The sequence below is a fragment of the Camellia sinensis genome, chromosome 7 (genome assembly GCF_055761805.1).
Source record: "Camellia sinensis isolate YWXY chromosome 7, ASM5576180v1, whole genome shotgun sequence".
NCBI lineage: Eukaryota > Viridiplantae > Streptophyta > Magnoliopsida > Ericales > Theaceae > Camellia > Camellia sinensis.
Window position 1 is genome coordinate 175914047 of NC_138967.1, and position 26899 is coordinate 175940945.

The 26899-nt window shown below is 36.6% G+C and overlaps 1 protein-coding gene across 2 annotated transcripts; it reads left to right on the forward strand.

Moving 5' to 3' along the window:
• The first annotated feature begins 568 nt into the window (after positions 1–568).
• On the forward strand, positions 569–26225 carry LOC114260101 (choline transporter protein 1). 2 transcript variants are annotated; one of them, XM_028200158.2, is made up of 10 exons: positions 569–892; positions 8495–8853; positions 9213–9358; positions 9643–9826; positions 10876–10949; positions 11031–11144; positions 21419–21775; positions 23591–23851; positions 24503–24727; positions 25758–26225. In XM_028200158.2, exons 1-10 carry the CDS (start codon positions 708–710, stop codon positions 25941–25943), a joined length of 2091 nt encoding a protein of 696 aa, XP_028055959.2. In that variant the 5' UTR covers positions 569–707; the 3' UTR covers positions 25944–26225. The 2 variants fall into 2 exon arrangements, with proteins under 2 accessions (XP_028055959.2, XP_082736054.1); XM_082879928.1 differs by lacking the exon at positions 21419–21775.
• The last annotated feature ends 674 nt before the right edge of the window (positions 26226–26899 follow it).

The window sequence follows — 26899 nt, forward strand, 5'->3', positions numbered from 1 at the left end:
CCTAAACAAAAATGCTATGAAATCATGCTTAACTCACAATTTATGTCAAGTGTTTATATAGTGTAAATTAAATTAATAAAATATGAGATTGGTAAATAAAATAAATTTGAACCATCAATTATTGGTTAGAGTTTTCTAAAAACACTTTTCAGAAAATTATATATTTTTATTTTCCGTGTTTTTTTTTTGTTTTTTCTGAATTTTTTTAATATTTTAAACAATTTTTAAAATTTTTAGACATACCTAACATAATTATACCTAAAAAATAAAAAAATTATGAAAAAAACTTTTTAAAAATTCACTAAATATCAAAAATATATAAAAAAATACGAGAATTTAGTATAATTTTTATAGTTTTATGTATTTATTAATTTTTTTAAATATTTTTTTACAAATTTTTTACTATTTAAATACATATAAATAAAGTACATCCAAAAAAAATATATTTAAAATTTTCCAAATATTCACTAAAAATAAAGAAAAAAAAAACAAAAATTAATTCAAAAAACTTAATCCAAAACAGTCAAACCAAACGGACAGATTATTTTTTGGGATTAGTTTTGGCTTCATAGTATTTATATCTGTAGTGTCGTTGTTCCTAGAAACCCTTTGCTGGCTTTTTCATGCCCATCTCGCTCTCTCTCTCTCTCTCTCTCTCTCTCTCTCTCTCTAAACCAAACAGAGCTTGAGACAGAGAGAGGGGAGATATGAGGGGTTCTTTGGGAGGAGTGATAGGGAGGTACCCGTCAAGCGATGGAAGTGACCAAATGGGTGGAATCATAAGACAACACAGAAAATGCAGAGATTTGGTGTTCCTTGTCGTCTTCATTGTCTTCTGGGTCGGAATGATTGTTAACTCCAGCTTTGGATTCAACCAAGGAAACCCATTGAGGTACACATCAAATCATACTACTTAGGACTCCAATTGGGTATCTTTTAATTTTAGCAAATTTCACTTTCCCTTTATGGGTTTGATTCATTTCGATTTGGTTTACTCAATTGCTGTTTGGCCCCTGTCAAATTTTGTCAAAATAAACACGTACCCAGACAAGGTTATGTGTTCATATTCAAATGTTAAAAAGTCAACCACACATGGATTAAATCAGGGTCTAAAAAGAAACTGACAAAAATGCCTGTATAAATCAACCAAGGGGTAAAATGCATTTTGAGTCAATAAAGAATAAGACAAATATGCCTGTGATTTACACAATGAGGTACTTAGGTATTTTGAACTTTTTCCTTAAACAGTTAACGGTTTGAGTAATGGGGAGTTAAAAGTGAAATTTGCAAAATTTTCAATGTGTTACTCTATTTCTGAAGGAAGAAAGATATCACTGTTTCTCAAACCTGTTATTTTTTGTGTGGAAAAATTTCACTTATATCCCCCAATGTGTTTCATGTGCCTAAGTGTATTTGATGTTTAATATGTTTTAGAGACCCATAGGATAATTTGTTTGTTTCGACTACTAAGAACTTGGAAACAGAATAATTAAACCCAAGGGGTTGTGTCACTTTGGTTTGGTAAGGCTTTGGGGCATAAGTCTTGAAGTCCCATGTTCTACACACCCAGGGGCCAACTCCCAGGGGCTTGGTGCAATGGCCCTAGGACGGCTTTCTAAGTGTTAGACGAACCGTATCCAAGGCGTGGGTGTGGAGTCGAATCTTGACAACTGCACTCTCTGACTTAAATGGTGTGTGCGTTGTGGAGTCAATATACACACCCGAAATTTGCTCCTCGTCCTACACCGGTTAAACTGACATTAGGTAGTTGATTCTGAAGTCGGCGGATGACAGGCTTGGGGAGTTTACTCGTTAACAAAAAAAAAAAGCATGTACATGATGGGATTGCTCACAAATTGGTCATCTGTAATGCTAGGTCAAATGGGTGCTATGAAAAATGGGCAAAGGTTCTTGCATTTTTCCAGGACGAGCTTGGGTAAAGAAGCTAGTCCAAGACTATAGGGTTAGAGTAGTCACTTGGAATATAGGAACCTTAACTGGTAAGACGATAGAGTTGGTAAATGTTATGATTAAGAGGAGAGTTAGTATAGCTTGCGTACAAGAAACTAAGTGGACGGGTGAAAAAATTAGGTAAATTGAGGATACCAGTTTTAAACTGTATTATAGTGGTAAGGATAGACGCAGGAATGGGGTAGGAATTTTAATTGCCAAGGTCTTGTGGAGAATGTAGTAACGGTCATTAGGAAAGGGATATGATTATGTTAGTTAAACTAGTTATTTGAGGGAATATAGTGAACGTTATTAGTGCATACGCCCCTCAAGTAGGATTAGATGATTAAACTAAGAGGGTTTTTTGAGAGCAAATAGATAGAGATCTTACAAGAGATATCTGTAGGAGAGAACCTGGTTATAGGTGGAGATTTTAATGGCCATGTAGGCATAGATAAACTAGGCTATGAAAGGGTGCATGGTGGAAACTGTTTTGGTGACAGAAATGAGACTAGAGAGAGTAATTTAGGCCTAGTTTGGGAAGACTAAATAAGTGCACTTTTTGACTTTTTTTGTATTATGTGTAGAAAAAGTAGAGAGAAGATGTTGATTGATGTGACCCAAAAAAGATAAAAAGATGAAATAAGTGCACTTTTTTCTTTGTAGCCAAACTTGGCGTTAGATTTTGCGTTGGCTTCTGACCTGGTGGTGGCCAATATTATGTATAAGAAGAGGGATGGGCATTTGATAACCTTTAAGAGCGAGTCAGCTAAGAGCCAAATAGATTACTTCTTAGTGAGAAAAGTGGATTGTCTAAAATGCAATGATTGTAAGGTGATTCTTGGAGAGAGCCTGACCTCTTAACATAGGATTTTGGTACTAGATTTATGTTTTAAAAGGCAATACCAAGCTAGGAAGGATGGTGGGCATCGAGATGGTGGGCGATGGTGGGACCTAAAAGGAGATAAATTAGAAATATTTAATAATAGAGTGGGTACAGAAGGTACTTGGGACTTGGAAGATGATGCTAACACTATGTGGAACTCGATGGCTAATTGTATGAGGAGAATCTCAAGGAAAGTGCTTGGAGAGTCGAAATGAATGGGACCTAGCTCTAGGGAAACTTGGTGGTGGAATGAAGAGGTTCAAGTGGTAGTTAAGGCAAAAAAAGAGTGCTTTAAAAAGTGACAAAATGATAGAACTGAGGAAAACCTTAAGAGTTATAGATTGGCTAAAAAGGAGGTCAAGAAAGTAGTGAGAGAGGCTAAGTTGAAAGCTTATGATAACCTATGTACTAAACTAGATAATAAGGGGGGAGAGAAGAGGGTCTACAAACATGCTAAGATACGGGAGAGGAAAAAGTTAAGTGTATCAAGAGTGAGGATTCTAAGGTATTGGTGAGGGATGAAGAAATTAATGAAAGATGGAAGAACTATTTTGGGAAACTATTAAATGACGAACATGGAGGTACGGCAATAGGGGAAGAAATAGCCAGTAATACAATAAACCAAGACTATAGGTTCTATCACAGGATTAGGAACTTTGAAGTGGAGATTGCACTTAAGAAGATGAAATCAAATAAGACTTTAGGACCATATGATATCCCTGTTGAAGCTTGGAAGTATTTTGGTAAAAAGGGGGTTGCTTGGTTGACTAGGTTATTTAGCAAAATTTTGTTAACTAGGAACATACCAGATGAGTAGAGAAAGAGTATTTTAGTGTCAGTCTATAAAAATAAAGGAGATGTCCAGAATTACAACAACTATAGAGGAATCAAGCTAATGTGTCATACAATGAAAGTGTGGGAGGGTGTGATACAACGCCGATTGCGAAATATAACAGAGGTGTCAGAAAATCAATTTAGGTTTATGCCTGGCAGGTCAACAATGGAAGGGATCTATCCAGTGTTGTGAAAAGCGCGCCTAGGCGCAAGGTGAAGTGAAGGGCATTGTTTGCGCCTGGGCAGGTCCCAGGCGAGGTGACGTGAGCTAGGCGCGTGACTTAGACGCGACTTGAACCAGGCATCAGAGGCGCAAGGCGCACGACTAGGCGCGCTTGATTTTCTAACAGCTAGATCTGATCTAACGGCTGCGCTTGAACCCTAATCTGTGTTGTCTCTTCCTCTCTCGCCTCGCCTTGGACTTCGACTTCGACTTCGACTTCGACTGGGCTGCTCGACTTCTTCTTCGACTTTGCAGGTATGCTTCGCCATCTTCTTCTTCTTCGCCATCTTCTTCTTCTGGTCTTCTGCTTCTACTTCGACTTCTTCGTCTTCTTCGACTTCTTCTTCGGTTTTGTTTTGTTTTGTTTTTTTTTTTTTGGCTTCAACTTCGAATGACTTCTCTCTCTCTCTCTCTCTCTCCTTCTTCTTCTTCTTTTGGCTGTTTGACTACTTTGTTTTGCCCTTTTTTTTTTCTTTTTCTTTTTCTTTTTTCTTTTTTCTTTTTTTTTTTCAATTATGCCTTTGAGTCCGTTAGAAACAAAAAATAAAAAATACAAATACAAAATAATGAACTAAAAAAAAACATAGACTAAAAAAAATAGATTTTGATTCTGATTATGATTAATTAACTAAAAAAAATACACTGAAAAAAAAATTACAAATAAATAATTATTCACAAATAATTAATTAATACAATGTACTACTAGTCTTTTTTTTCCTTTACATGTTAGGAGAAAAAAATAGATTCTGATTCTGATTAATTAACTAAAAAAAATACACTAAATTTTTTTTTTTTTTACAAATAATTAATTATTCACAAATAATTAATTCACAAATAATTAATTAATAATTAATTTACAAATAATTAATTATTCACAAATATTCACAAAAAAATTTACAAATAATTAATTATTCACAAAATATTAGTATTTGTTGGATATTTATGTTTTGGTGTTTTTGTTTTTGTTTTTATTTTATTGAATGTAGATTATTTTATCTTTGAAAATTAGAATGTTATGTGATATGCACTTTCATGACTTTGAGAATTATTTTATATTTTGTCTTAAATCTTGATTACTTTTTATTTTTAAACAAATTGTCTTAGTACTATAAATGATTATCTATGTTAATTTTTTTATTTTTTTATTTTTTACTAAGACTGTGCGCCTTACTTCAATAAAGCCTGCGCCTCGCCTTGTGCCTAGGCCCCGAGAGACCTTCAGCGCCTTAGTGCGCCTTGAGCCTTTAAAAACATTGGATCTATCTTTTGAGGATAGTAATAGAAAAGTACAGAGAAAAGAAAAGAGATATTCATATGGTATTTATCGATCTTGAGAAAACATATGATAGAGTGCTCTGTGATATAATATGGTGGGTGTTAGCGAAGAAAGAGGTGACAAAATGTTACATTGATGTGATTAGGGAAATGTATGAAGAGGTGGTGACCACTATTAGATTGTCTGCTGGAGAGACAAATGAATTTTCTATCACTGTAGGGTTACACCAATGATCTACCTTAAGTCCTTATCTTTTTGCTTTAGCTATGGATGAGATGACGAGAAATATCCAGGATGTCATGCCATGGTGTATGCTTTTTGCAAACGATATAGTACTAGTGGATGAGGCTAAAGAAGGAGTTAATACAAAATTGGAGATTTGGAGAAAAGCTCTTGAATCTAAAAGATTCCGAATAAGTAGAATTAAGACAGAGTACATGGAGTGTAAATTTAGTAACAACAATGAAAGTAGAGGAGAAGTAAAAATTGAGAACCAAGAACTGTCTAAGAGTGAACATTTTCGTTATTTAGGGTTGATTATCACAACAACGGGAGAGATTGATGCGGATGTAACCCATAGGATTAAGGCGAGATGGTGTAAGTAAAGAAGTGCGTCTGGGGTACTGTGCAATAAACGAATATCCACTAGACTTAAAGGTAAGTTCTATAGAACGGCTATTAGACCAGCGATGTTGTATGGGACGGAGTGTTGAGTAACCAAGAAACATCATGTTGATGAGATGAGTGTGGCTGAGATGAGAATACTAAGGTGGATGTGTGGCAAGACTAGACAAGATAGAATTATGAATGAGTGTATTCGGGAATTAGTAGGAGTAGCACCGATAGAAGATAAGTTGAGAGATAATCGATTGAGATGGTTTGGTCATATTCAACGGAGATCAACAGAGGCAGTAATGAAAAGATGCGATGTTATAACGGTAGATGGAAGTGCTAGGGGACGGGGTAGGCTTAGATTAACGTTGGTTAGCGTTGTAAATAGAGATATGGATTACTTAATTTGACTAACGAAATGGCCTTCGATAGGGCCGCGTGGAGAAAAAGGATTCATGTAGCCGACCCCATTTGATAGGACTTAAGGCTTGGCTTGGTTTGGTTTGGTTTGGTTTGGTTTGGTAATTGAAAGACTAGAATGCTCTCAAGATCTGAATAGGGTTAGTGAAAAAAAATATTTGCTTATTCTTGGCTGAGCATTTAAACATGCTTTGCAAATTGCTTGCAACTCCCTTATCTCATCAATTTTTATGTTACTTTTATTAAAGGGTGTCCTTTTGCTATTTTATTGTAGAGGAAGGATAAGATTGATGAAGGTTGCATAAGAATTGTGCTTTTAAATGAGTTGAGGAAAATGATTCTTAATGGAGTAAAATACAAGGGTTTAAGTTTGTGAAACGTGAGAGTAAGATGAATGGACCTATGCTAGAAAATAGAAGTAGCTAAATCTTTAAGATCTTATTTATATTGGATCATGAGATACCAAAAGAATGAAAAGAATTATTTTGCTTGCCCATGAATGAGGTAGAGGGTCATGTAGATTCATAATACAATTTAGGAAACGATATAAATAAGGAAACAATACTAAATCAGTGATTGACACAATCGCAGATTATATATATAATACTAAAAATAAAAAGATTCTATATACTCTAATTTCTATATTCAACACTCCCCCTCAAGCTGGTGTGAAGATATTCAACAATCACAGTTTGTCAATGGATGACTGGAAGAAGTCGGAAAGAAATCAACGATTAGTCCAAATAAATGCTACTGAACAAATCTGGTAATCTACTAAATAAAAAAAAGGTCAAAAAGTGCGTAATAGATCAGCACCACACCCTAGAAAGGGAAAAAAAAAATAGTGACTGAACTGTCCTAGAAGAAATTGACCGGAATCAATGTCAAGACAGTTTAAAGGAGTCATGCCGGACCGTTATAGGAATTGACCGGAATTAATGTTAGGACAGTTTAAAGGGGTCATGCCGGACTGATGTAAAGAACTGGATGTTGAATCAGCAAGCGTGGCACACACATAACTTATGACGTGGTACCGAATGATGATGGCAACAGATGACTGAGTGCTCCAAGGGGCGGCTTATTAGAAAGTGTGCTAGGGGGCGGCTTTGGTGCTAGAGGGGGCAGCTTTATAGGTATAATAACCCCCTTCAAACTCAAATAGGTTTGAAGATAGAAATCTATTTGAGGTTAGAATAGAGAGAAAGACAAAGTGAAATAGAAACATACAAAAAAAAAAAAAAAAAGATTGCGAGTAAAAAAAAAATATGATAGAGATATATGGGGTAAGAACAAATCAGCGGACAAAAGAAAAGATCATGAAGTGATACTGACAGGAAAATATGACCGTAGAAGGGGTTGAGGTCCGGCGGGCAGCTAAGGCAAGGTTGCCGCCCGCCGGTGAAGCAAAATTGCTAGGTATTTAACCTAATTCTGATACCAAAAAGAATGAAAAGAATTATTTTACTTGTCCATGAATGAGGTAGAAGCCATGTATATATAATAAATTTATTATACAATTTAGGAAACGATATAAATAAGAAAACAATACTAAACCAGTGATTGACACAATCACAGATTATATACATAATACTAAAAATAAAAATATTCTATTTATTCTAATTTCTATATTCAACAATACCATTGTGAAACTGTAATGACTCCCCTCTCCGATGCTCCAGTGTTCACTTTTAAGATATTGGCAAAACGCGATTTGTCTCTTGTTAACAAGGGCATAAACTGATTGAACTGTAACTTGCATAAAGATACTAATAAATCAAGTTCAATTACTATAGAAAGGATTTGTATGTTATCTAATCTACAGAAATATATGCTATTTTATCCGGGAAATCGAGTGATTCCTTCTTCCTTTTAACTTTGGAAGTATCGATAGTTGCTATCAAGGAACGGCTCTCTGAATCAATTAATGTTCATTTAAGAAAAAAATACAACAGCCTTATTAATGGTTGAGCGCATGTTAAAGATACTAATAAATCAAGTTCAATTACTATAGAAAGGATTTGTATGTTATCTAATCTACAGAAATATATGCTATTTTATCCGGGAAATCGAGTGATTCCTTCTTCCTTTTAACTTTGGAAGTATCGATAGTTGCTATCAAGGAACGGCTCTCTGAATCAATTAATGTTCATTTAAGAAAAAAATACAACAGCCTTATTAATGGTTGAGCGCATGTTGATTCATTCTCTTTGTGCTTACATACTTATATGATGTTTTTTGCTTCTTTTCTTCCTTTATTTTCGTGATTGTGATAAGTTGTGTTGTGAGTTGCTAGGCTTAACTATGGGCTGGACTACAAAGGAAATGTTTGTGGTGATAGGCATGCGAATCCTGGCCTTCGTGAGTTGGAACTCAGATATTGGTTGAATCCCAACCAGGTTTACCAGAGTGGTTTAAAGGACAGCCAATTCAGGCTTGATAATGCCCGAAGTATCTGTTTATTGGATTGCCCTATCCCATCAGAAGATTCACTCAATTGGGTGTGTGATTATCCAGAGGGAGATATCCATCTCTCAATTGATGACTGGATAGATAGGAATTATGATTATTTTGCGGACCTTACTCCAGATCTAAGGAACACTTCTCTTCAACTTCAAGGTCCCTGTTACCCAGTTGTATTTCCAAGTGTGAATGGTAAGTTATTTGGGGTTAACGTTTGCACTTCAATCTGTTATTGAGATAATAGCCATATTACACAGATTGAGATTTTCTTTTTCTTTTTTTTTTTTTTTTTTGATCGGCAAAAGTCAGTGGTTAGTTGTTAGATTAGCAATTGAGGGATTTGAAACTCACACCCATACACCTTACAAAATGTTGCTTTCCCATCCCACTCTTGAGAGTGGAACCCAAGACGTCCCATTAGGATAGACATAGTGGCCAAAGGAAAAACTAGGCTAGAGCCCCTTAGTTCACAGATTAAGCTTTCTTGTCTCCTTGACTTCAGTTTAGAGCTCGTCACTTGTTCATTAAAGAGTACAAATCTTCTCTTTCAGTTTACTGGACCTGCCAGTTTATTGCTCGTGCATCAAATATGTCTTTGCGGCATTGGCAGCAGATGGGTGGAGTAAAAATTGTTGAGGACATACTCATAGATAAATCCATTCACAAGGCCATCAATTCACGGTCAGCAGTCTTAAAGGTTGAGTAGCCTTTTTGTTTTTGTCTGTGTCCCTCTTTACAGTACCGTACTTTTGAAGTGCTCAACTATTAATATTAGTCCTAGCTACTTGGGCTCACACTTGTAGAGGCATTGAGAATCATATATATAATTTATAAACCACTCTTGCCTTCATGGAAATTCTTGTTTAGTATTTTATAAAGGCTTAAATAGATTTGTCTTTTTATTTGTTATGCATTGACAATGATACATTTGCCATCACAAATTGTGTTTAAGTGAAATTTACAATTGTTGTTATTTTGCAGAGATATGTTGCTGATGTTAGCAAGTCTTGGTCTGTATTGATTGTTTGTGGGGGAATCTTGCCACTGTTTCTATCAGTGACATGGCTTTTGATGATTAGACATTTTGTTGCTGCGATGCCATGGATAACAATCATCCTCTTTAATTTCCTCATAATAACATGTACAATGTTTTACTATTTGAAAGGTTAGGACATTTCCTACTACTGTTTTCCATTGCAGGTTGTTTATCAAATCAAATGGTGGTTTAATGCATCTCTAGCTAGATAAATTGAAATGTTTCTGTGCTGAAATATTAAATATTTTACAATTGCATAATCATGGAACTATGTCTGACGGATGTATTTAATATTATTTTAATCATATAAAGATAAATATAAGAGCATGATATCTGCCAAACTCTAGGGGTCGTTGCTGCGGATGTTGTTCTCGCTGTGTGAAACTAGTTTGTTCCGTACTTTTAGAATTCTGCTGATCCCAAATACTCCGTCTCCATCATTGCATATTGGAATATAGACAGTAAAGAGGAAAGCGTCCACAGTCATAACACCAAAACCTATGTACCTTGTGACCACCCACTGATGCAGAATGTTTGCACAACAATTTTGGCGTTGAAATTTTATTTACAATTCTATAATCTTTTATCTTCAATATTTATATTTATATAATTTTAATTACAGTTTAATTAGGAGTCTTTTTCAGGGCTGGCATAGTCTGTCATTTGGTCAATCACTAACCATACTCTTTACACATCTTGCATGGAGTGGAGATTTATGTAGGTTCATATAGACTGTCGAATTATTGTGCCATTAAAGGCCTTACATAAAAGTAATCTTTTTAAAAGAACAAAATTGTCATTTACCCAATGATGATCCTCTATTTGTTTACCAGGATCCACAAAAATATAATTGACCCTGGAAGTAGTACATAAGGCTTACATGCTTTGGGCCATTAAAACTCGATTTAATGGTTGATTACTGTGAACTTGCTTCAATTTTTTGGAATATTGATATCTCACAGTAAACCCTTTGGATGGCGGATCCTGCAACATTCTTATGCTTCTGAATCCTCCGATATGCTGTCAGTTAATGTCCTGGGAAATTCTTTGCTTGATTAGGTATCCAACATATTAGGATGCAAACAAGGTTTTTACTGAAACATTGCTTATTGCTTGTTTTCTTGGACATCTGTTCTATTTGTGGAATATAATGATTATTTATTTTCCTTTGATTTTAGCTGGATGGATCGGAAACAGTGCCCTCTCCTCCATCATTGGTGAGCATGATCTATATTATAATGTATCTACAAGGGTGAGTTTTTAACAGTAACTAAATTTATAACTGGTAGCTGTTAACATTGTTTTGTTATTTACACGTGTTTACATCTTTCAGGAGCTTAATCATCTCCATGCTGCTGCTGTTCTCATGACCGTGGTGATGATTGTCTCCATTCTCTCATCTATTGCCATTGTCCGCCGCATCCTTATGGCAACATCTGTTCTCAAGGTAAGTGTCACGACCCCATCCCGCTCCAAACATGATAGTGCAGTGATCGGCTAATAGTCGCAGACTACCAAAGGCCTAACTTACAAAACAAGTTGGACTTTTAGAATAATTGGGGCAAATTTTCCATTTGAGCGCGGGAGCCATTAATTGCATATATTGAGTCTATTTGAAACATTCATTCAGAGCAGTGTATAACTATATGAAATGAAAGTATGCATTCCTCTTGGGTTATCATCTTACATTATTACATCATCTAAACAACAAAGTAAAATACAACACTTATGATGAACCTTTACAAAACCAGCACAAGCATACAATATTATCTTCTAATCAAACTTCTCTTCGTAGTTGAGCTCTTCATCACCTACATATATATATATATATATATGAGGGAGAGGGCTGAGTCATTGCCTAGTGAATAGTAATATAGCAAAGTGGTAAATGAACATAAAATCATAAATCATAGTTTATAAAATAACATAAAATCATAGTTTGAACATGACTTAGCTTGAACAAGATAATACAAGACTTGACTTGTAAACATTTACATAATGATGGACATATCAAGGATTGCAAGGTGCTTAACAAGCCCGGGTATCGGCTAAACGACCCACCTGAAGGTGGCAAGGTGAGCTCGGCCATCAAGTCCCCAATAGTGGGACATGATCCAAGAATGTCATCTCAATATATGATATATGAATATAGAATGTTCATTCATGTTAAAACATCAATATAACTTTCATTTTTTGTTTTTTTTTGTTTTGGGATAAATATCAATATAACTTTCATTAACATAGCATAAGTTTTGCATTTCAAATCATAACTTAACAAACCTAATTTTACTATATTACTACTCACAAATGGCTCCTTGAACAAAAGGATTCCTCCTTGAAGTGCTTGACCTACACAAAGCATAAGCAAGAGATTGAAAACACTTGAACTAGCAAGCTTCTAAATTCACTTCAAGTGTTCTAACTTAGCTTACTGTTTCCTAATCTTTCCTTAGGGTATTCAAGGCTTATTCAAGCTTAATTCAAGTCCTAAACAAGTGTAAATTAAATGTCAAATGCATACATGGAAGTGTCCTAAGTGTTTGAGGCTTGAAAAACATGAAATGGGCTTGGAGCAGGGGTGCCGCACGTGCGGTTATTTCAGAACCAAAATTGGGTTCCTGGAGGGTCTGGCCACACGTGCGGGAGTCCCTTCGGCACATGCAGGGATGGTTGTTGTGTGCTATTGGAAAATCCTCTTTTGTTCTAGCTTACCTCTTCACATTTCTAAGCCTTGGAACCTTGAAAACTTGAAGGAAAATATGATTCTTTTCAAAGCAATAACTTCAAAACATGATTTATTCTTAAGGCACAAGGATCAAAACTTAGGTGTTTCTCAAGAAATCATAAACTCTATTTCTTATTCAAACCCTTCTTGCTTATTCTTCCAAAACATTAATTTAAACTTGTAAAACTCTTGGATTTGACTTGAAAATATGAAGGTATGACTTCTTATGCAACAAGAGCATCAAAATTAAGATCAAAATAGCAAAAAAAATCTAGGCTGCCTAGCTTGTTTTCCAACTTACTCATCATTGCTTCCTTCTTTCTTCCATAACTTCGTCATTAACCCAAATGGTTTCTAACTTCTTGTCAATCTTGAGTGATAGGAGGGATTACTACAAGAATTAGGGCTCAAAACTTACCTTAAGATGATCAAAGATGGATTTGACAAGTTCTTTAAGCTCTCTTCTTTTCTCTCCTTCTTTCTCTTTTCTTCTCCTTTCTTCTCTTCCCTTCTTCTTTCTTCTCCTTTCTTCTTGACCCTACAGATTTTCTTCTTCTTATTTGGTTTTATTGAGCTAGGTAAGACAAGGGTTGGTTAAGACAAAATGGTAAGGTATATGCTTGCTTCACCTATGTGTGTGCTTCACCAAAATCTTTAATCTCCATCATTAGTTTAGTTAATCAATCTTAGTTCTAATTAATTAAGGTTTATCTTAATCTTGCTTAGCTTAATTAATCACGATTAAGGTTTACTAATCCTACTTAATTAGCACTAATCCCAATTAGCAAAATAACATATAATATTAAAATGACGAGGACATTAGTCTAAGATCTTTAAGCTCCTCAATATTGCATAGGTACATCCTAGCATGCACAAATTCTAAACTTAAAGTGTTCCCTAACTCTTAATAATCTTCAAGCATTTCTATTCTTAAGTTTATCTCATCAAGGCATGTTTTTTACTTTTGAATTTCTTGCCAATTGTATTCATCTTCTAAGGTTTCATCTTATCAATTCATATTTCCATCGCTAGAGTATTGAAAGGTAATTAAATTAAGTATTCGGTCATGTCATGTAAAAATACTTTTGATGTAATACATGCTTGCTATGTTCAAGAGGGGACTAGTTCTTAAGTCTTTACAGTTGATGGTAGAATTCTCACGTTCAAAGTTCCCTAACTACCCATTTCTAAGCTTTACGTTAAGTACTTTGTATAATAAGATAGTTAATTTGACTTAGAATATTCAAGGGTAGGTGATCATATACTCATAGTGTGTGGCGTTCTTTGGGGTGTCACAGTAAGTTTGATGTTTAGTATTTTCAAAGCAATAGAATAATAGATAAATGGTTCTTTGAATTTGCCAAGATAAATGAATAATAAATCTTTTGATCCTTAAATTATGACTAGGCTGTAACCTTTAGTTTTAAGCTAAGCTTCGATTCCTGAGGCATGGGTTCGAGTCATGAGAATCAGTCTCCCCACAAAAAAAGTGGGGTTAAGCTGCCTACCTACCTCCTCTTCCAAACTCTACTGTAAGCATGAGCTTTGTGTATCTGGATCAAATACCGAGACATTTAACACCTCAATATTAATTTAACTTGTACGAGAGCTTAAATATTGAATCAAGGTTAAACTGTACCACCATGAAAATGTAGTAATTTGTCATTAATGGGAGTTTCTGAAGTATGAAATTATATAGGAAGGAACAACCATATAGGTAAATGCCAACGCACTTATGTTGAATGGATCAACAGTCTCTGTGTTTTATGCCCAAATATTGTAGTATCCTTTCAAATGTTTAAGGATCTTGCAGAGCTATTTGTTAGAATAATATATGATTATTTGGGTTATTATTTTGTAATTATTTTATGTCTTAGGGCTTCCTTGTAATTATTAATTTTCATTAATATAAATAGCGATCTGATATTCTCTAAAATTTACATGGTATCAGAGCTAACCCTAAAACCTAAATTCCTCAAGCATACAGTACCCACCAGAGCCACCAACCCACTGCCGGAGCCAACCTAGCCGAATAACATTCGGATCGTCGTCATTGTTGGCTTCGTTGGTGTCAAGCCTGAGGGGTTTCGGCTCCCCTAGGGTTCGGAACTCACCTGGTGTGATGAACGTGGACCACTGAATCACCGTCGGCTCATCATCGTCGTCGTCTGTGCTAGCTTCGTCGACCACTGGATGACTCAGCCGACTACCTTGCCCTTTCCGCCATCCTACCTCACTTCTCTCGACTGCTCGACTCTCCCTCTGCTTCGCTTCTCTTGTCGTCTTCCTCTCTCCGTCTATCTCGTTTTTTCGTCTCTCACCCTTGAGTTGTTTGTTTGTTTATATAACCTAGGTCTGTTTATATAACCCAGCACTGTTTGTTTTATTTTTCTAGAAAAAGAAAAAAGAAAAAAAAGAGCATGAGTTGTTAATTCTTTACTATCATAGTGGTTGCTTGTTTTTCCTTCCACTACCACCACCTTCCAGGTTTGTGATTGACACTAGTTTTGTTGCGGGTTCGGTAGTATAGTATCTATGGCAGATTCTACCAATGTGTCCACTACTTCTCACACACCTAGGAGTGAGAGTTTCCCTATACCTACTACTATGACTGATAACCCTAACCCGAGTCTTAAAATTATCACCTCTCTATTTAATGGTCAGAACTATCTCGTGTGGTCGCAGAGTTTGACTATGTTTTTGAAGAGCTGAGGGAAGATGGGGTATGTGGATGGCAGGATGCAGGCACCCAGCACAACTGACCCGGGTTATGACCAATGGGAGATTACCAACTCTTTGATTATGGATTGGCTTATTCATTCGATGGTACCAGACATTGGCGAGGGCTACTTGTCTATGGAGACTGCCCAAGATGTTTGGGATGCTATGGCTACCATCGATTCCTGCAAATTGAATTTCTCCCAGGCATTTGAGTTACGCCGCTCTATTGAGAGCTCTATTTCCGGGGAGCAGATGGTTCTTCAATACTTCACCATCCTCACCAACGGCTGGAAACGCCTTGATCACCTGCAGGACTATAAGCCTGTTTGCACTGTTGATTCTGTTAGGTACAGGAAGTTCATTGCACAGGAGAGGGTCTTCAAGTTTCTGGCCGGTCTCAATGTGAGTATGATCCGGTTCGGAATCGGGTTCTGAGTATGGATACTCTTCCTTCACTTCAGGAGGCATTTGTCTATGTCCAGAATGAGGAGAGTCGCCGGTCTGCTATGATGTCCCCTGTCTCTACTGACCGCTCAGTATTACTGTCTACCTCTCGAGATGGCCTCAGCTTGACTCTCATTCCTCCGTCTGCCGCCAAGGAGTTTGTATTCTGTGATTACTGTAAGAAGCTGTGGTATACTCGTGAGACGTGTTGGAAGCTTCATGGGACTCTAGCCGAGGGTTGAGGTGATCGGTCTGGTTCTAGAGGAGGTTGGTCAAGCCAGTCTAGAGGACGTGGCTCCTATCCCCGGGCTCATCAGTCTAGTGCCGTTGATACACTTGATTCTAATTTTGCTTTCGTTGGTCAGGCTTCTGATGATCTCTCTGGCATGACTACTCATGAGCTTGAGGACGTTCTGCGTCAATTGCTGGACCGCCGGTCTTCTACTGCTCTCAATACATATTCCTCGTCATTTGCCCGCTCAGGTAACTTAACCTCTTCTCCTTGTGTTTTCCTGTCTCATAAGTCTTTGCCTTGGAATATTGATTCCGGTGCCTCAGATCATGTGCCTGGCTCCTCTGATCTTTTCTCTGTCTATAAGTCCTCTTCAGGTCAGGACAAAGTTAAGATTACAGATGGTACTGTTTCTTCTATTTCTGGGAAATGTTTAGTCCATGTCACTCCTACTTTACCTCCCTCTTCTGTACTCTATGTTTCCAATTTTTCTGTTAACCTACTATCCTTGAGTCGTATTACAAAGGATTTGAATTGTAGTGTGACATTTTTTCCTGATCATTGTCTTTTTCAGGACCTTGTCATGAGGAGGACGATTGGCAGTGGTAGTACAGAAAATGGTCTCTACTTTCTGGATCAACTAGACAAACTTGCTCATTCTTCCACCATGCATCCTACTACCACCGATGATATATGGTTGTGGCATCGGCGTCTTGGACATCCTTCTTTTTATTTACTTAAGCATTTATTTCCATTTGTTTTCTCAAACAATAATGTGTTTGAATTTCTTTTGTGAGTCTTGTTAGCTTGGCAAACAACACAGAGCTTCTTTTGCTTCTAGTTTTAATAAAAGTTTAGTTTCTTTCTCATTAATATATTCTGATGTTTGGGGTTCATCTCGTGTTGTGTCTGTGAAAGGTCATCGCTGGTTTGTTACATTTATTGATGATTTTTCTCGTACTACTTGGGTGTATCTCATGAAAGACGAGTGAGTTTTTCTCTGTGTTCCGTAATTTTCATAAGATGATTTGTACTCAGTTTAGGGCCACTGTCAAAATATTTCGTTTTGATAATGGGAGTAAGTATATAAATTCTGGGTTAGGGCAATATTTTTCTACTCATGGCATTATCTATCAAACCTCTTGAACCAATACCCCTCAACAAAATGGGGTGGCGGAACGCAGAATCACCATCATCTTGACATGTCTCGGTGCATGTGTTTTTCTATGAGTGTGCCTCGGTCCTACTGGGGCAACACTGTTCTCACCACTGCCCATCTTATTAATCGTCTTCCTACTTAGGTTTTGCAAAAACAAGCTCCTCTTCAAGTCCTCCTAGGTTTCCAGTCCTTGTTTTCTATTCCTCCTAAAATATTTGGTTGTGTCTGTTTTGTCCATAGTCACTCTCCTACTCGTGGTAAGTTGGACCCTCGCTCCCTCAAATGTGTTTTTCTTGGGTACTCTTCTACTCAAAAAAGGTATAAGTGTTATCACCCTCCTTCTCGTAAGTAGTTTGTGTCCATGGATGTCACATTCTTTGAGTCCCAGTCCTATTTCTTGTCCTCTCCGGTGTTACAGTCCTCCCTTCAGGGGGAGCCTTGGTGTGAAGTGATTCCTGTTATTCCTATGGTGGAACTAGTTGTTCTTGCACTACCATCTCATACTGGGACTGCAGAACCCAATGTCACCAAGGATAGGGAAGGGCAAGTTTATGTCAGGGACAAAGACAGACATAAAATTAACTGGATACAAGAGACCACTTCTGCTCCTCCACTGTCATCTCCTACTTTTGATGAGAGTCCAGGTAACTTTGAATCTCTTGAGTCCATTGATCTTGATGTTCCGATTGCCAAGAGAAAGGGTGTGAGGTCTTGTACTCAACATCCTATCTCAAATTTTGTGTCCTACTCTCATTTGTCATCCTCATAAAAAACGTTTGTGTCCAATATTTCCTCTGTTAGCATTTCCAACTATTTTCAGGATGCTCTTGCTACCTCTGAGTGGAAACTTGCCATGATTGAGGAAATGAAAGCACTTAAAAAGAATGGTACTTGGGAATTGACTGAGTTACCTAAGAGTAAACGACCTGTGGGATGCAAATAGGTGTATACTGTGAAACACAAAGCGGATGGTTCTATTGAGCATTACAAGGCTAGAGTTGTGGCAAAAATGGTTCACTCAGACGTATGGCATTGACTATCAGGAGATCTTTGCACCCGTGGCTAAGATGAATTCAGTCAAAGTGCTTCTCTCTTTAGCAGCTAATCTAGATTGGCCACTTCATCAGTTTGATATAAAGAATGTCTTTCTCCATGGTGACCTCGAAGAAGAGGTATATATGGACATTTCTCCTGGTTTTGAGGATCATCAGACAGAAGGCAAAGTATGTAGGCTTCGGAAGTCATTATATGGTCTCAAGCAGTCTCCGAGAGGTTGGTTTGAGAGATTCACTTAGGCTATGCTTAAATATGGCTTCAAACAGAGTCAGACAGATCACACATTGTTTGTGAAACATTCCTCACTTGGTAAGATTACAGCACTCATTGTTTATGTAGATGACATAGTTCTTACGAGTGATGATAGTGAGGAAATTCCTCTGTTGAAGAAGTATTTAGTCCTTGAGTTTGAGATCAAAGACTTGGGGAGCTTGAAGTATTCTCTAAGAATTGAAGTTGCTCGCTCCAAGGATGAGATATTTATCTCACAGAGGAAGTATGTGCTTGATTTGTTGAAAAAAACTGGGATGCTTGGCTGTAAGGCCTGTGATACTCTACTAGAACCCAATCAGAAACTGGGGGATGATGAAGGAGGAGCAATTGTTGACAGGGGGAGCTATCAGCGATTAGTGGGTAAACTCATTTACCTATCTCACTCTCATCCTGATATTGTTGTTGCTATCAGTGTGGTTAGCCAGTTTATGCATGCTCCTCATCAGATTCACTTCAAGGCTGTCATGCGAATTTTGAGGTACTTGAAGTCTGCTCCTGGTAAGGGTCTTTATTTTTCAAGGTATGATCATCTTCGTGTAGAAACCTATACAGATGCTAACTGGGCTGGATCAGTGACTGATAGGAGATCGACTTCAAGGTATTGCACCTTTATTGGAGGCAACCTAGTTACTTAAAAGAGTAAGAAACAGAATGTGGTTGCCAGGTCGAGTGCAGGAGCTAAGTTTAGAGCTATGACACAAGGAGTGTGTGAGCTCTTATGGATCAGGTTATTATTGAGTGATCTAGGTATTGATGAGACGGACTCCATGCGGTTGTACTGTGATAATAAGGCCGCTATCAACATCGCTCACAATCCGGTTCAACATGACAGGACAAAACAAGTTGAGATTGATCGCCACTTCATTAAGGAGAAACTCACTAGTAGCACAGTATGTACTCCCTTTGTGCAGTCTAGTGAACAACTTGCTGACATCCTCACCAAGGGAGTTGGGAGTAAGCCATTTCATGACATCTTAGGCAAGCTGGGCATGAGAGATATCTTCGCACCAGCTTGAGGAGGAGTGTTAGAATAATATATGATTATTTGGGTTATTATTTTGTAATTATTTTATGCCTTAGGGCTCCCTTGTAATTATTAATCTTCATTAATATAAATAGGGAATGATATCCTAATCATTCCCTAATCTGATATTCTCTAAAATTTACACTATTAATAGAATTCAGCTCATCGGCATCAGAGATATCCACCTAATCATAGTTACCCTTTTACCTACATATACCATAGATATGTTTTGGCCATTAGCTGATTGTTGAGCATAAAAGAATAAAAAGAATTATTTGGCTTATCCATAAATAAGGTAAATGCCATGTCTATATAATAGATTCATGATACAATTTGGGAAACAATATAAATAAGGAAATTATACTAAATCAGTGATTAACACTATCACAAATTATATGCGTAATATTAAAAATAAAAAGATTTTATATACTATAATTTCTATATTCAACACTCCCTCTCAAACTGATGTGAAGATATTCAACAATCGCAGCTTGCCAATGGATGACTGGAAGAAGTCGGAAAAAAACTCAAAGGCTAGTCCAAATAAATGCTACCGAACAAATCTGGTAGTCTACTAAATAAAAAAGGCCAAAAAGTGCTTAATATATTAGCACCACATCCTAGAAAGGGAAAAAAAATAGGGACTGAATTGCCCTAGAAGAAATTGACAGGAATCAATGTCGGGACAGTTTAAAGGGGTCATGCCGAACTGATATAGGAACTAACAGAAATCAATGTCGAGACAATTTAAGGGGTCGTGTCAAATTGTTATAGAGACTAATCGGAATCAATGTCGAAACAATTTAAAGGGGTCATGCTGGACCGATGTAGAGAACTGGATGTTGAACCAGTAAGTGTCGCACACACATAACTTATGATGTGGTGCTAAATGATGATGGCAACAGATGACTGAATGTGCCAAGGGGCGGCTTATTAGAAAGTGTGCCAGGGGAGGTAGCTTAGGTAGTGTGCCAAGGGGGTGACTAGGGTTGTGCGCCAAATAGGGGGCTTAGGTGGTTCACATGGTACATCACCATACTCATCATGATATAGGTATAATACCCCTCTCAAACGCAAATAGGTTTGCAGATAGAAACCTATTTGAGGTTGAAATAGAGAGAGAGACAAATTGTAACAGAAACACAAAAAAAAAAAAAAAAAATAGATTGCGAGTTCAAAAAAATATGATAGAGATATTTAGGATATGAATAAACTAGTGGATAAAGGAAGAGATCACCACGAAGTGATACTAAAAGAAAATATGGCAATGGAGTGGGTTGAGGTCCAATGGACGGCCAAGGCAAGGCCACCACCCGCCGGTGAAGCAAAATTACTAGGTAGTTAACCTAGCTTTAATACCAAAAAGAATGAAAAGAATTATTTGGCTTACCCATGAATGAGATAAAGGTCATGTATATATAATAAATTCATGATACAATTTAGGAAACGATATAAATAAGAAAACCATACTAAATCAGTGATTGACACAATCACAGATTATATACATAATACTAAAAATAAAAAGATTCTATGTACTCTAATTTCTATATTCAACAAGCATAACGGTAACAAAGTAACCTTCTACTTAAAGCATTCAAGTGAAAATCCATGACAAGGTATGTAGCACCCCATTTGGACTTGATATTGTTGGATAGCTTGATATATATTGTTGAGCTCATTTCCTAACAACATAAGCTTTTTTGGGACAATTGGTGATTTAACAGATACTTTTTCTTTGTTTTACATTCTTCACATTTGAATGGTATTAGAGTTTAGGTTAGGGGAAGTCTTGGGTTCAAGTCTCTCCATTTGAATTCGGCCCCTGTTTGCATTCTTTCTTTTCTTTATGTGTTTTGCATCTCCACGTGCAAGGCGGGGTTATAAGTGAGGGAGGGAGTTGGATAGCTTGATATACATTGTTGGGCTCATTTCCTAACAGCTTAAAATTTTGGCACAATGGGTGATCCAACAAATACTTTTTCTTTGTTTTACTTTCTTCACACCAGTCATTTGATTGGCTCCATGAGACGTGGTCTATAGATGATTTTACCTTATTGTAATGCAATTGCCACTAAATCTGTACACAGGTTGCTGCCAAGGTCATTGGAGAAGTTCACTTGCTTATAATCTTTCCGGTCATACCTTACTTTATCCTCGCAATTTTTTACATGTTCTGGGTTTCTGCTGCTCTCCATCTTTTCAGTTCTGGTCAGATCGTTGAGAATAACTGCGACTCCAATTGCTGCACCTATGAGCTTGGGTTGAAACGGGTGAGCTGTGACCATTGCTGCGGTTATAGCATTCGTCGTACTTCTCATATTGGTGCTGCAATTCTTTTCCACCTGTTTGGCTGTTATTGGGCTACACAGTTTTTTATAGCCTGCTCTTCAACAGTGATTGCCGGTTCTGTTGCTTCCTACTATTGGGCTCGTGGTGACACATCAGTAAGCTACTCAGTCATGTGCATAAAGAATAGACTGTATACATCTATTCTATTCTATATGATACCTCTCACTAATTGTAGAATTACTTACCGATACTTTTTATTTTTTGTTTGTTTTTTTGGGTTGCTTAATTTGCCCCAAGTAAATATGCTTTCATGCTTTAGTATTTTTATATAAAATACAATTATTTAGAAATATGTAATATTGCTCTTACCCTTATGCATGAGCTAAATTTGTTATACATTGACATCAAGGTTCTGAAAAGCGGTTGCGGTCGCTGTAACGGTGGCAGTGACGCGGTTGCGGTTGCGGTTGCGAGGTGTAAAGGCCGTAGTGTAACGGTTGCGGTAACCGGAACCGTAAATTTTTTTATTTTTTACACAATTTGAAAAAAACTTACCGATACGCATATTTTTTTTCCATGATCATATTTATTGGATTAAAAATAAATATTGATCAATTTTGTAAATTTTTAAGTATGATCCAATACATTTCATATTTTTAAATCACTATAAACTGAGTTTTTTATATTTTATTTTAATAATTAATGATTTTATATTATACAAAAAATCAATCACTAACTATTATATATAAGATAAATAATGACAAATGTAAAAGGATAAATAAGAGCCTAAATATATATATATATATACATATTTTAACCAAGTCAAATAGATAATGATCACACTTATTATTATTATTATTATTATTTTCAAACAATATAGAGATAGACACACACAAACAAAATGGTTTAGTGATAGCAGTTGAATAGAATAGTATAGGTCTTACAGTTTCAACAAATCAATAACGTGTTTTTCATCTTGCCTTTTCTCTCTGTCTATCTTTTGCTCCTCCATTTTCTCTCTTTATCTTCCCTCTTCTCTCTATCCCTCTTCTCCCATTTTCAGCTTTTTTTTGTGTGTTTTTTCGAAAGAAACAGTTTGGAATTGTTACGTAACGGTGTGTAACAGGCCATTACGACTGTTACGGCACCATTACGACCACTACGGCAGTTGCTACGGCCGACACACCTGTGAATCTCAATCACACTGCAAAAGCGGCCATAACGGGTAGCGGTAACCGCCAAAACCGTTACGTAACGGTTGCGGCCGCTTTTTAAAACCTTAATAGACATACATAAAGACTCATAACAAAATATGTCCTTGGATCATGTGTTTTGATATGTTCACTATCACCTGATACCCAATGTCAGATTTTGAGACCCGTATGCATTACACCTGATACAGTGTTTTGTTGTCCGAACATGAGTTAGTCTTGTTCATTGATCGTGCAAAGCAACAGTTTTATATTTTATTTTATTTTATTTGTGTAAAGATTGCTTCCACTGACATAATAGCTATATTTGAATCATAAGACTGACATAATATGGGAAGCATAAGATTCTTCAGTTTTAGATTGTGTCTCTGTCTGCATATTGCCCACCTCTCTTTCTTTTATTGTTCCACGTTCTTGCTGCCAGGCAGTGTCATGGAAGATGTCCCCAGATTGGATTTATATCAAGTGATATACCCACAATTAAAGAAAATGATTTAGATTAAATAGTTGGCTTATTTATTTGTTTTAATTTTCCTTTCATCTTCCATTCTGGCCCAGGCTTCAGTACATTGTCCTTGATTGCCTTGTGGACAGATTTATATTATATACTAGAAGTTTTGGGCCTCTTTTGCTAGTTAACTGTTGTCTTCTGCTAAATAAGGTCCTTGAGGACATATTTTCTTGGTTCAGTTGAATACTTCAATATTAATTCCTTGTACATCTCTTTAATCTGGTGCTTAGTAACTTTTGTATATGCAGCCAGAGATTCCATTTCTTCCAGTTTTCTCCTCAATGAAGCGGCTTATGCGTTACAGCCTTGGGTCTGTAGCTCTTGGCTCTCTCATTGTATCATTTGTTGAGTCCATCCGATTTATACTTGAGGCAATTCGTCGCAAATTGAAGGTTTCTAGCACAATACCTGATAGCTGGATTGGAAGGGTGACATTTCGTTCTTCTCAATTTTGCCGACGGTGTATTGAGTGGACCATCAAATCTGTGAACCGCAATGCCTATATTATGGTAATTTAGTGAAACTGCTTTCCAGCAAGCGTATGTATTTTTATTTGAGTTTTGTTCTTGATATGTGCTTCTTTAGGCTTTTTGTTTCCTAGCAAGAGTATGTGGTCATAAAATGAGTGTAGCTGAGATGAAAATGCTTAGATGGATGTATGGTAAAATTAGGAAAGATAGAATTAGAAATGAAGATAAATTAAAAGACAATAGACTAAGATGGTTTAGTCATGTACGAGAAAGACCTATAAATGCAATGATAAGGAAGAGTGATATGATCACCATAAATGGAAATGTAAGGGCGAAGAAAATATCTAAATTGACATAGAACGAAGTAGTAAAAGGTTAGATGAATTTGTTTAATTTAACTGGGCATATAGCCCTTGACAGAACATAATGTTGAAAAAAGATTCATGTAGCCGACCCACTTGATTAGGACACAAGGCTTAGTTTGGTTTGATTTTTTTGGGTTTATGCTAGGCAATGATTATTCATTCTTCATAACCCATTTTACTATGGATAAGACCTTAATACCAATATATGTACTTAAATTATATGTGCATTATGCATATATTTTGGATAATTTGTGGCTTGGTGCTTCTTGGTTATTTTGTATTTCTGCTTCATTCTTACTTGCTTACGTGCTTCTGACTCTTTCAGATTGCTATAACGGGCAAAAGCTTTTTTAAGGCTTCTGAGATTGCAACAGAATTGATCATCAGCAACATCCTTCGGATAGGGAAAGTGAATGTGATTGGAGATGTTATTCTCTTTCTTGGGAAGTTATGTGTCAGCCTTTCAAGTGCAGTTTTTGCTTTCCTCATGTTGAACACTCACAAATACAACTCTGCTCACAAGATCTCCTCCCCCTTATTTCCTGTGCTGGTATGTTTCTTAGTATTATTTACGAGTATAATCAATGTAGTAATACAATTAAAGCACGAGTGCATAACAGAAATTGATTGATGAATAGTTGCTTAAAAGCAATTGAAAGCAATTAGGTTAGATTTTGTAAGCAAAAAATAATGTAGGGACATAGTTAAAAAATAAGCCTTGTAGAGAGGAGCAAGAAGCAACCACGCGACACCTATTTGATGTGATGTGATGCTTTGGTATGAAGCACAGGTATAAGTACTGGTACTAGTATGATATGGGTATGTCGATACGGTAAAATTCAAAAAAAGTAGGATATGGGTACGGGTACGGCTTGGGCTCGGGCTCGATACGTTTGTAAAAAAATATTTAGTCATGCAAAAATTGATTAAATGGTTTAATTTGTTAAGATCCAACCTACAATTAACATTTAATGCCAAAAGTAAAGGTATAAATCAAAACTAAATGTCATTATATTAAATAAATTACAAATCATGACTTAATTTTAAAATCAACAAATCATACGAAGCATAAAACTAAAAATAAAAAAGAAATCTAGTAAAAATAATTTTATCTCTGTAGTAGAAGAAAATATTATTTTGATTGAGGTACGGTATGGTACGGCACGGCACGACTTGGATATATACTAAATACGTTTGGATATGTCAAAAATTTAGAAGAAAAAATTTGAATACATATTTCGTGTACCCAATACATATGCAGAAGTACCATACACCGGTATATACCCGGTACGGGTACAACATGTTTATCGAAATACCCATGCTTCATATGCCTGTACATTGTAGTTGAAAAGAATGGCATGTAAATTTCAAAGGCGACGCTAGTTCGAGTCACAATAATCAGTCTCTCCACAAAAAAGTGCGAGTAATTTCCACTTACTATATGTGGGTTTTATTTTTAAACTTTAGTTTAGGTTACATTTAGACTCCTTGAATAATAATGCCAATTGTAAGTGAACTTTTCTACCATTTCTTCCATGGGAGTTGCGACTCATGTTTGAATTACTTTGTTTCTAATGCAGGTATGTTGGGGTTTGGGTTATGTTGTGGCTACCCTTTTCTTTGCTGTTGTTGAGATGTCCATCGATACCATCATCCTCTCATTTTGCCAAGACTCTGACGAGCACCATGGGACGGCTCAATATGCCCCTCCCCTTCTCATTGAGACTCTCAATGAGCAAAATGAGATGCATAGACTAACACAATAACGTCCCAATGCTTGTTTTTGGGTTTTCCCTTTCTTATATTCGCTTAATCGAACTTGAGAATCCTGATTGTATGATGATTTATTGCTTTGGTCTGCGCTAGTCTTCAATTTCTTGATCAGAACTAGTTTGCTTGTTTTGAAGTCTTGCCACTTTTTTTGAATTTTTTATTGCCCCCTTGTATATAATTTTTGTGAGGAACATTAAAATGTTGAAGTCTTCTATGTCAGCAGTGTGTTATTTTATGGTTGAAAGCAATGAAATTTAAAGATTTGTATTGTGATATAGGAATAGGGATCAATACGAGAGGCCTTAGTAGCCATGAGGATTGATTATTCTTTCAGTCCTTATGATTAGGGCTTTAAACAAGTTGAGTAGGGTAATGAATTGTTTTAGTTTGACATGAAAACCTAACGAGTTCTAAATTTTGTTTAAAGTTGACTTGTTTACTTTTCAGGTTAATTTCAAATGAATTTTGCTCACATAAAAAAATTTTAAGAAGTAGAATACAAATCGAACTCAAGCAGGTTGGTTCGTTTGACAACACTACTCTTGATTTATAACTATATATAGCTCTAAGGCCCTTAATGATTTTAGATCATGCAAAGAACTAAGTGAAAATATGACTTCACCAAAATATGTCTGCATGGCCTTCTTGGTCCTAATATGCAAGGCTTGGCTCTTCCATAGGGTCCTCTTAGACTCCTTGGACAATTACCACCCAAAACAATCTCCCTCTAATACAAAACCTATATCTAACTTGGCCAGTGGTTGAAGTGGAGGCGGAGGTGGCAGTGGTGGTGGTTGTGGTGGTGGAGGTGGCATATGCTTGGTTATGGGTCCCCAGGATGTGTTGCTGGCTACGGCCCACAAATTGGCTGCGGGTGTCCTGGATTTGGATGCCCGCAGTACAATTATGGGCCTGGTTTTGGGCTAGGAAATGATGGAAACTCCAGTGG